At 42.1% G+C, this 12,102-nt stretch overlaps 1 protein-coding gene across 1 annotated transcript in view; it reads left to right on the top strand.

Annotated features, from left to right (window-relative positions):
* The window catches only part of LOC106604726 (vascular endothelial growth factor receptor kdr-like), a 74,673-nt gene extending 62,571 nt beyond the window's left edge, over window positions 1-12,102 (top strand). The window contains exons 27-30 of the mRNA XM_014199675.3: window positions 148-269; window positions 1,645-1,717; window positions 1,978-2,078; window positions 6,540-12,102. Of these exons, the coding sequence (XP_014055150.1) occupies window positions 148-269; window positions 1,645-1,717; window positions 1,978-2,055 (273 nt within the window). The 3' untranslated portion in view covers window positions 2,056-2,078; window positions 6,540-12,102. The remainder of the gene's footprint in view (window positions 1-147; window positions 270-1,644; window positions 1,718-1,977; window positions 2,079-6,539) is intronic.

The following is a 12,102-nucleotide window of genomic DNA, read 5'->3' as shown; positions in this document are numbered from 1 at the left end:
TTGTGGAGCACACGGACAGTATTATGCTCAAATCTCAAAAGGCTTCACACACTTATCACATACATGTGTTTTCCGTCCTGCTATGATAGTTGTTAGCTAGGCCTCTTGTCTGACATGTTGTGGTCTCTCCTCTTTCTTTCCATTCAGGAGGGCAAGCATTACATCCCTATAGCAGCCCTGCTGTCCAAGGAGGGAGACCCCTCCAACACGGCCCGGTCAGAGGAGACCAACACCAGGCCGCTCTCTCACCGCGACTCAGGGAACACCTGGTAAGAAACAGGAGTCTGTCAGCTGGCCAGTCACTACACTACATTACCCAGCTATATTACCCTCAACCAAACAGAGAGATATTACCCTGAACCTAACAGAGAGATATTACCCTGAACCTAACAGAGAGATATTACCCTGAACCTAACAGAGAGATATTACCCTGAACCTAACAGAGAGATATTACCCTGAACCTAACAGAGAGATATTTCCCTGAACCTAACACGGAGATCACACAGACACCTGTGGCTCACAACACTATTGAATAAGCTCTCTCACATTTTATAGCATTGCAGTTTAGTTGAAGATTTCTGCCATAAGTTTATGTACATTATATAACATTTAATAGAGACACTTCAGCAGTGAAATGTAATGTCTCCTTGGGTGTCTTGGCTTAATGGAACGTTTATCTCTCTTTAAATATGTGTTATCTTAAATGTACTGAATGTTAAAGCTACAATATGTACGTTTTTGGGCAACCCTACCAAAGTCCACGTAGAAATGTGAGTGATAGATCTGTCATTCGCGGTTAAAGCACGTCTAAGAAGCTGTGGATATGTTCAATGTGCGCTATTTCTATGCTTCCCGTTCTTAAGTTTCGTTGTTGCATCTTTTACTTTCAGTTTGGTACACCAACTTCAAACAGCTGAAAATACAATATTTTTAGTTATGGAAAATATATTTCACAGCGGTTTAGATGGTACAATGATTCTCTTCACAATGACTGCTTGTTTTGTCACATAAACAGAAATTAGGCAAAATATTAGAATTTTAGCAACCAGGAAATGGCGGCGCGATTTCTGCATATTGTGCCTTTAAAATAACAACCAATCATTTCAGTACATTGTTCAAAGCACACACCATTTTCTTAACATATGCTTTGCTTGGCGGGTCGGCTACTTACTCTTAAAGAAGGTCATGTAGATCTAGTTGAGGGCAATGAAAGACCTGATTAAGGTTGAGATAAGAACTATATACATTGGCAGTGAGATGTTGAGGGAGCCCAAAGCATTGTGGCCCCTTCAAGGAATTTCCTCCCAAACCACAGACCCTGCTTTAGGGTTTATGTCCACTTAAAATAATATTTGTCAAGCCCTCGTTTCACAGGTCCTACGAGTGTGTTTATTGAGAATGTGTTGAAATTCTCTCATAGCAGTTATCCCTTAAGCGGAATTAAGCAGCCATTTGATTCTCTGCGTCTGTTGAAAAGCAAAATAAATAGAGGTTCTTTTCAAAGACCAATCCCACTGACACTATGTAATTGTTCATTAACTTGATTATGTTCCCGCTTATTGTGTTTCTCAATGCCGCTTTTTGGCACATGTAATCTTGGAATTCCCTGATTGAGATCTGACTTTGGAAATCTTATCCCTTCAGGAACATCCGGCCGGGAAGTGTGAAGACCTTTGACGAGGTTACCATGGAGAACAGCTCTAACGACAACCATGAGGTGAATTAACTCATCACCCCCCCAACTTAACATGAGGGTGTCTCTTCACTACAGAGCTGCCTAATTAGTAGGGTGTAAAACATCTGGCCTGTATGAATAGACATATGTGAGACCACCCTTTTGTTGGACTAGCTCTGACACTTTCTCTATCATTCTCTCATCCTCTCATCCTCTTTCTCTCTCTCTCTCTCTCTCTCTCTCTCTCTCTCTCTCTCTCTCTCTGTATCCTTATATTTCCCTCCCTCTCTCTGCACGTGCAGGGGGGACAGTCGGACAGTGGGATGGGCCTGTCGTCTGACGATGGGAACACACTGAAGCGCCTGGAGTCTTTTGCCTGACCTCTCTGCATCATGGCCCTGGCGTGAGTCCACCTAATCCCCATCTTCCCTGTCACTGACATCATCTGGAGACGCAGAGAGGGGCGGATAGAACCAGAGTGAGAGGCAGAAAGAGGCAGGGGAGCCACAGGCAGAGGCAGGGAGGGGTAGAGCGGCAGGGAGGGGTAGAGAGGCAGAGAAGGGTAGAGAGGCAGAGGCCGGGAGGGGTAGAGAGGCAGAGGCCGGGAGGGGTAGAGAGGCAGAGGCTGGGAGGGGTAGAGAGGCAGAGGCTGGGAGGGGTAGAGAGGCAGAGGCTGGGAGGGGTAGAGAGGCAGAGAAGGGTAGAGGGGTAGAGAGGCAGAGAAGGGTAGAGGGGTAGAGAAGCAGGATGGAGAGATAGGGGAAGCAGAAAGAGGTAGGAGAGAAGGAGAGGAAGGGTGCTGGACCTGCCCAGGAAACCCACCCACTGGCCTGGAATGTAGACGTTTGGATTGTCACACACACGGTCCCAATCACCCTCTGAACCTCAATGACAGGTTTTTGCATTTGTAAAAAAAAGCCATGCAAGAGACCAATCGAGACAAAGGACTCTGGGGAGGGATATTGCCCTAAGGTGACAACCCAGAAGACAGAGAACAAAAGTCCAGTGGAAGTCTGACTCGGGCCTGGGTGCTTTAACACTAAAACTCAAAAGGCTGCTCGGCCTGATTGAGACATCCTCTGACAACTTACTTATCAAGGAGTTTCTAAGTTTAGAGTAGTGGCAGTGTTTCATACATCACTGAACTGCCATAGTGTGAGATGACATGAGAGGTCGGGGCCAAGGAAGCACTCTGTCCAATCACTCTGTCCAATCACTCTGTCCAAGCACTCTGTCCAAGCACTCTGTCCAAGCACTCTGTCCAAGCACTCTGTCCAAGCACTCTGTCCAATCACTCTGTCCAGACACTCTGTCCAAGCACTCTGTCCAGACACTCTGTCCAGACACTCTGTCCAGACACTCTGTCCAAGCACTCTGTCCAGACACTCTGTCCAGACACTCTGTCCAAGCACTCTGTCCAGACACTCTGTCCAGACACTCTGTCCAGACACTCTGTCCAAGCACTCTGTCCAGACACTCTGTCCAGACACTCTGTCCAGACACTCTGTCCAGAGTCAATCTAATGGATGTTATCAGAATAACAGTGTCATTGCTGAGGAACAGTTGTGGACTCAGATGACTCATCACCCTGGATGTTATCTGGTCCAGTATAATCAGCCTGTGGTGGCTGAGGAATTGTTGTCTAGCATCTCCCTGCGTCTTTGAGAATGAAGCCTCCCCTACGCAATGAACTGAGAGCTAATGTTCAGATAGAGAAAACATTCCATTATGCATGTACAGTCCACCCACTGTCCCAGATAGACCTGTGGTTTGTGTAGATTTAGGTTTTAGAGATTGTTTATGATTTTAAATGTTGGCCAATAGCAGGGTTAATCTAGTAGGTCACACACCCGGACTCTTTGGATCTGAACATGCTCAGCAAACCAGCAACTTCCAAAATGAGTTAAACAAGGGGATGCATTCAGGTTATTCTAAATGTAATCTCATGATACAGTTCACAAATCCGACTAAGCTTCCCATCAAACCAAACTTGGTTCTGTGAAAGTTCCCAGAACATTGATTAGGTCGCGGCAAATGTTCTCATAACACAAAAACTGTCCAGTCTTGCTGATGATTATATAATTTTTGTATAAAACATTTGCAAGATGTTGCAAAAAAAATGTTTCCAGAACACATTTAATCCGTTCTTTAAGGGTTCCCAGAATGGATTTCCTTGTCCCACCGCGCTCTAGCAACTTGTTGTGGCGGGCCAGGAGTCTGGCTCGACCTTCGCTTCTCCCGAGTCTGTAGGGGAGTTGCAGCGATGGGAAAAGACTGTAACTACCAATTGGGTATCATGAAATTGTGGTGGAAAGGGGTGAAAGTACAAAAAAAAAAAAAGGTTCCCCGAATGTTTCATTAGGTTGCGGAAACAGTCTGGTGAGAATATTGTCGGGACATCACAAAAGATATGTTCCCAAAACATGAAAATTGTCCAGTTGTGCAGATGATTCTGGGCTGCAAAAATCATTCACCTGCTGATTCTCGGGTCGGGTAGCAGAGCTCTATTATGAGAACATTTGCCGTAACCGAATGTTCGGAACTTTCACAGAACCAATTTTGGTTTGCTGGGAAAACATTACTGGTACATTGTGTTATTACATAACCTGGAAACCTAATGATAACTTTTGGGGAATGTTCTGTATGGGTTGTCACAGATATTGTGCACAACATTTTAGTGAGTGTTAGGAGAACATTCCAAGGTTATTTCATTTAAAACATATTATTGAAGGGAAAAATCTATATTTTGTTATCAAAAACATTATATTGGGATGTTATCATTCTAATGTTAGATAAAACCCTAACTAGAACTTAATGGGAATCTTAGTATAATGTTCTGGGAATGTTCCTGGGTTTGCTGGGTTCCCAGCTAGCAATCACCCAGGTCATCGATAGCGTCCGTAAAAGACAGGTTCCTTGACCAGCTGTAGATGACACTGCTGGCATGACACCTTGTCAGAACCTTTCATACCTGTAGAATAGAGAGAAACCAGGGCTAAGGACAGGGCTTAGAAAGGTTAGGCTGAAAAACCTCTCCCAGCTTCAGTTCAAAGAGCACAATTACATTAAAAAAATATGTATCGGTGGAGTCTGTCTTTCAAATGCCTCTTCACTGGTCAAAAAAAGATTAGGACTGAAACATACTCTAACAAGCAAGAGCAGCTAACAAACAACGTTTTTTTTCAATGCAATAATCATAAACTGGCAGAAAGGGTACAGCAAAACATCAGTGGAGTTTGATGTGAATTTACCATGATTAATGACACTATTCCGAAACCCCCAATGAACAAGGTCTTGGTTTGAATACAACATTATGGATCCCCTCCCTCAGCAACCATTGTTCCCTCCCAACCCCAATCCACTCCCACACCCTCATCAACCCATGTACAGTGCTCCCCTCGTCTCTGTGCCCCTATGTGATGCACAACGCTGGACAGAGAAAGACCAGAAGACCACTACCTATGGGCACAGCCTTAGCTTCCATGGCCTCTTCCATGGGAGAACCAGTCACCAGAGGCATGCAGAGAATTATCTATTTATTGAGGGGAAAGAACCCTTACTGGGTCGCCACTCGATCACTGTCACCTTTGACCTTCTGAATGTTTACGAGGGAGGGCCTCCCTGGCTCTGTAATGGTCCTCTAGCTTTGTGCTGTAGAATTCCACGTGGCACCCCCTCTTCCCCACTCGCAGTTGTCCTATACCCTCTCCATATAGCTCTCGCTCTCTCGCTCTCTCTCTCTCTCTCTCTCTCGCTATCTCCCTCTCTTTGTAGATGTGTGTAAATGCTTGGCATAGTATTGATGTCAGTACTTGACTCAACAAATCGAAAATGTAATACACCACCCTGTCATTTCCCCAGTCTCATAGTCAATGCAGCTACCGTAATTTCCGGACTATTAAGCGCACCTGAATATAAGCCGCACCCACTGAATTTAAAAATAAATATTATTTTGAACATAAATAAGCCGCACATGTCTATAAGCCGCAGGTGCCTACCGGTACATTGAAACAAATTAACTTTACACAGGCTTTAACGAAACACGGCTTGTAACAAACATAAATAGGCTTTAACGAAACACCGCTTGTAACAAAAAATAAAAAATTAGCAGTAAGTTTTAGTTGTCTTTTTGCACTGAGTCAATTCCTCACGCTGCTGTTTCCAACGTCTTATCATCGACTCATTAAGACCAAGCTCCCGTGCAGCAGCTCTATTTCCTTTTCCAACAGCCAGATCAATCGCCTTCAACTTGAAAGCTGCATCATATGCATTTCTCCGTGTCTTTGCCATGATGAGGGTGACAAAATCACTACCGTAATCAGAATGATGGGAAGTTTGAGAGCGCTCGATTTAATCTAAACAGTAAACAAAAAAGTTGTTTGACCTTAACCCGTTCGGCAATTTCATTGGTCTAATGAAAGCTTCATGCCGCCAAAAAACTGAGCAAGTCACAGAATGTGTTTTTTTGGAGAAAAAAAAACATATATTAGCAGCGTCATTGTTTAAGCCGCGAGGTTCAAAGCTGGGAAAAAAGTGGCGGCTTATAGTCCGGAATTTACGGTAGTCAGTCATGTGATTTACCCCACTGGGATCTGACCTTGCGTCCCTATGAACAAGGTTCTGGAAACTCCTAGCAACCTGAAGACAATAGTAGTCAATTACTCATATTTGGAGCGTTTATGGGAACAGAAGTGAGAGAGGCCAGAGAACATGATTGATGATATCCTTTATGAACAATTATCATGGAAATGTATTATTGGTTTATTACTGAGTCTGTTTTTAAACATGTATGTGCTATCTCTCTCTCTCTCTCTCTCTCTCTCTCTCTCTCTCTCTCTCTCTCTCTCTCTCTCTCTCTCTCCAGGATGAAGGTGGTGAGTAGGAGTAAGGAGTCGGTGCTGACTGAGGAAGAGAAGGACAAGTACCCTCAGCCTGTCCCCTCTCTGGACTTCATCCTGAACAACTCTTCCCTGGAGCCCGGTCTGGAGTGCCACAGCCCGCGCCCTGACTACAACTACATAGTGCGCCCCTCCACCCCACCTGTGTAGCCCTACCCCACTCCATCGCCGTGGGAGACGCCCCCCCGCCCCTGGTGGAGAATCTGACTGAATGCCTCAAGGCCTCTCCTTTGTTCTCCTCTGTTCTAGCTCGCGCTGGACTTCATAGCGCACCGTAAAACGCCTGCTGCTGCCTCTCTCCTTTTAACTCCTTCCATTTCTCCTCCTCCCCGAGGCTTGAGCTAGAGACAAGTTTGAGACGCTTTGTTACAACGTGGGATCTGTTACTTTAGGACTGTGACACCTTTCTGTGTATCTGCACTTAGCCTGCCTGCTTCCCATCAGCCCACTCTGCAGGAAGGAGAAAGAAGAGTCTGCCGACTCAGCATGTCCCAGGGGTTCATCTATGTGCTGCTGGTCTTCTCCATAGCCCACTGTGATATCCACAACACAGGATTTGGTGGCACCTTAAATTGGGGAGGACGAGCTCGTGGTAATGGCTGGAGCAGAATCAGTGGAATGGTATCAAGTACATCAAACACATGGTTTCTATGTGTTTGATGCCGTTCCTTTAGCTCCATTCCAGACATTATTATGAGCCGTCCTCCCCTCAGCAGCCTCCACTGATCCACACATACAGATAGCTATAGATACATATAGACCTACAGTGCTTTCAGAAAGTTTTCATACAGTTGAAGTCGGAAGTTTACCTACACTTAGGTTGAAGTCATTAAAACTAGTTTTTCAACCACTCCACACATTTCTTGTTAACAAACTATAGTTTTGGCAAGTCGGTTAGGACATCTACTTTGTGCATGAGACAAGTCATTTTTCCAACAATTGTTTACAGACAGATTATTTCACTTATAATTCACTGTATCACAATTCCAGTGGGTCAGAAGTTTACATACACTAAGTTGACTGTGCATTTAAACAGCTTGGAAAATTCCAGAAAATTATGTAATGGCTTTAGAAGCTTCTGATAGGCTAATTGACAACATTGGAGTCAATTGGAGGTGTACCTGTGGATGTATTTCAAGGCCTACCTTCAAACTCAGTGCATCTTTGCTTGACATCATGGGAAAATTAAAAGAAAACAGCCAAGACCTCAGAAAAAAAATTGTAGACCTCCACAAGTCTGGTTCATCCTTGGGAGCAATTTCCAAACGCCTGAAGGTACCATGTTCATCTGTACAAACAATAGTATGCAAGTATAAACACCATGGGACCACGCAGCCGTCATACCGATTAGAAAGGAGACGTGTTCTGTCTCCTAGAGATGAACGTACTTTGGTGCGAAAAGTGTAAATCAATCCCAGAACAACAGCAAAGGACCTTGTGAAGATGCTGGAGGAAACGGGTACAAAAGTATCTATATCCACAGTAAACGAGTCCTATATCGACATAACCTGAAAGGCCGCTCAGCAAGGAAGGAGCCACTGCTCCAAAACCGCCATAAAAAAGCCATACTACGGTTTGCAACTGCACATGGGGACCAAGATCGTACTTTTTGGAGAAATGTCCTCTGGTCTGATGAAACAAAAATAGAACTGTTTGGCCATAATGACCATCGTTATGTTTGGAGGTAAAAGGGGGAGGATTGCAAGTCGAAGAACACCATCCCAACCGTGAAGCACGGGGGTGGCAGCATCATGTTGTGGGGGTGCTTTGCTGCAAGAGGGAAAGGTGCACTTCACAAAATAGATGGCACCATGAGGGAGGAAAATTATGTGGATATATTGAGGCAACATCTCAAGACATCAGTCAGGAAGTTAAAGCTTGGTCGCAAATGGGTCTTCCAAATGGACAATGACCCCAAGCATACTTCCAAAGTTGTGGCAAAATGGCTTAAGGACAACAAAGTCAAGGTATCGGAGTTTCCATCACAAAGCCCTGACCTCAAGCCTATAGATTTGTGGGCAGAACTGAAAAAGCGTGTGCGAACAAGGTCTACAAACCTGACTCAGTTACACCAGCTCTGTCAGGAGGAATGGGCTAAAATTCACCCAACTTATTATGGGAAGCTTGTGGATTGCTACCCGAAACGTTTGACCTAAGTTAAACAATTTAAAGGCAATGCTACCAAATACTAATTGAGTGTATGTAAACTTCTGACCCACTGGGAATGTGATGAAAGAAATAAAAGCTGAAATAAATAATTCTCTCTACTGTTATTCTGACATTTCACATTCTTAAAATAAAGTGGTGATCCGAACTGACCTAAGAGAGGGATTTTTTACTGGGATTATATGTCAGGAATTGAGAAAAACTGAGTTTAAATGTATTTGGCTAAGGTGTATGTAAACTTCCGACTTCAACGGTACCTCTTGACTTAATCCACATTTTGTTGTGTTACAGCCTGAATTCAAAATTGATTAAATAGATTTTTTTCTCACCCATCTACTGTACATACAATACCCCATAATGACAAAGTGAAAACATGTTTTTAGACATTTTTACACATTTATTGAAAATGAAATACAGAAATAACTTATTCACATCATTATTCACACCCCTGAGTCAATACTTTGTAGAAGCACCTTTGGCAGCGATTACAACTTTGAGTCGTTCTGGGTAAGACTCAAAAAGCTTTCCACACCTGGATTGTGCAACATTTTCCCATTATTATTTTCAAAATTCTTCAAGCCCTGTCAAATTGGTTGTTGATTATTGCTAAACAACCATTTTCAGGTCTTGCCATAGATTTTCAAGTAGATATAAGTCAAAACGGTAACTCAGCCTCTCAGGAACATTCACAGTCTTCTTGGTAAGCAATTGCAGTGTAGATTTGGCCTTGTGTTTTAGGTTTATCCTGAAAAACTCCCCAGTCCTTAACGATTACAAGCATACCCATAACATGATGCAGCAAACACTATTCTTGAAAATATGGAGAATTGTACTCAGAATTGTGTTGTATTGGATTTGCCCCAAACATAACAATTTGAATTCAGGACAAAACGTTAATTGCTTAGACAATTTTTTTGCAGTATTACTTTAGCGCCTTGTTGCAAACAGGATGCATGTTTTAGAAATATATTTTTTCTGTACAGGCTTCCTTCTTTTCCCTCTGTCAATCAGGTTAGTATTGTGAAGTAACTACAATGTTGTTGAGCCAACCTCAGTTTTCTGCTGTAACAGCCATTAAACTCAGTAACTGTTTTAAAGTCACCATTAGCCTCATGGTGAATTCCCTGAGTGGTTTCCTTCCTCTGCGGCAACTGAGTTAGGAAGGACGCCTGCATCTTTGTAGTGACTGGGTGTAAATAATGACTTCACCATGCTCAAAGTGATATTCAGTGTCTGCTTTTTAAAATGTTTACCCATCTGCCAATGAGGGCCCTTCTTTGAGAGGCATTGGAAAACGTCCCTGGTCTCTGTGGTTTAACCTGTGTTTGAAATTCACTGCTCGACTGAGGGACCTTACAATGATCTGTATGTGTGGGTTACAGAGATGAGATAGTCATTCAAAAATAATGTTAAACACTATTATTACACACAGATGGAGTCCATGCAACTTATGTGACTTGTTAAGCAAATTTTTACTCCTGAACTTATTTAGGCTGTCCATAACAAAGGGGTTGAATACTTATTTCATTTAATCCATTTTAAATTCAGGCAGTAATACAAAAAAATGTGGTAAAAGTCAAGGGGTGTGAATACTTTCTGAAGGCACTGTATACAAACCTAAAGACAGGCTCAGGTATTCCTATGATCTACTGTGAACAACACTAAGAAGCACAACAGATTCCAGACGTATAACACATGAAATGTAGTGGTTGCAGGTTATACTGTTGTGTAAATGAAAAATGTGTAACTATGTGGATGTGTTACTATGGGGATAAAACATGTAACAGAGAAAGAAAAGAGGTTGGAGAATTGAGGCGTTTCTTGTTTTACTATTTTATTTCTGTACAAATATTTTGTAGAATAGAAAACTGGAAAGTAAATGTGCTATTTTATTATATTAAGTAATAATTATTGTGTTTTCTTTTAGTTAGTAATATAAGGTTTAATAAACATTCTTATCACGAAGTTGGTATTTTCAAGCATGTATTACTCAGCTTGACTTTAGCTAATGCTCACGTTTTTAAAAGGCACCTGTCGGACAGATTATCGGAACGGTTCGTGAATAATTGAATCTACTAGTCTGAAAAGATTTCTCACTTGAGTACTCCGTCTTCCCAGTGAACATGTTTTTTGAATATTTTTTCCCATTCGTCTCAGAGAGAAGAAAGGGTTGAGATTGTAGATGGGTATTGGCTCAGTCTGAGTAGTAGTAGTTTCAACAGCCCATAAAGTCCCAATGCCCTCTGAATGGGGTTAAGGTATGAAGGGAACAGGGCAAAACGGAGAGTAATATCACACTGCTTTGGATTTAACACTACATCTCTACCGTGAAGGCGTTTTAAATGAAAAGTCCTATTTGGATTCCTTCCCCTATCCCGATATGGGCCCGTTCATGAGGAAACCCCACTGTATATTATTGTTATGGCCGGGTGCAAAAAGGAAATGAGATGATACAAGAGAGCCACATGGACAAAGACAGTTAAAAACATGAGCTTGGATTAGAATTTCACATGAAGCGTGTGTCTGAGAAAGCACTAGTAAAATAAACCATGCATATTTATTAAGGTTTATATTATACGTTGTGGCTTATTAATCCAGATCAAATGTTCTCTTAAATGTGTCACATAGAGTTAACCAAAGGATTTGTACCCCCTGCCTCCTTGATAACAAGATATGTAACATTCCGGTATTTAATTCCAGATTTATATGCTGTTTCCACTGCTGTATACACTTTAATTACATTAGGAAAGATGAAGGAATTGACTGTTTGTTGGCAGGAATATTTAGAATAGAAATCTTCTGCTACTGATCCATTTTGTTGCGGTTAAAGTGTTACTGAAGCTTGCAGGGCAGGCTACAGGAATCCTATGTGTTATCCAGGCTGGTCACAATACACTGGTCACTGAAAGTTATGTTATCTACTTTATCACGTTTAGCCTGTAATTACCTTTAAAAACAAGGCTGTTATGCACAGATTATGGAAAAGGTATCAGGATGAAGAGTTGAAATGTTTGGAAAAATATGCATCTTTGGTTAAATAAAAATTCCACTGACACCAGCTAGTCTTTCCTTACAAATAGGAGAAATTTGATAGTTTGTGTGTGTTAAGCTACTCAATATGTGCCAATACAATACATTATTCATTAAGGTTTATTATGAATCCTGTCTCTAATCCCCGAAATCCTGCCAAATTGTTTGCATTGTTAATGTGGACTGATTGGGTCTTGTGTTTATTGTGGAGGGGAAACGTATATGCACTGATATTTTCTATCAAATATAGATTTTTGTAATCTAAATGTATTTTTATTATTAACCAAGCATAGAAGTGAATAAATGAATAAAGATATATATATTTATAAATGA

Source organism: Salmo salar, chromosome 05, assembly GCF_965601325.2.
Source record: "Salmo salar chromosome 05, fSalSal1, whole genome shotgun sequence".
Lineage (NCBI taxonomy): Eukaryota > Metazoa > Chordata > Actinopteri > Salmoniformes > Salmonidae > Salmo > Salmo salar.
This window is presented reverse-complemented; position numbering and strand designations above follow the sequence as displayed.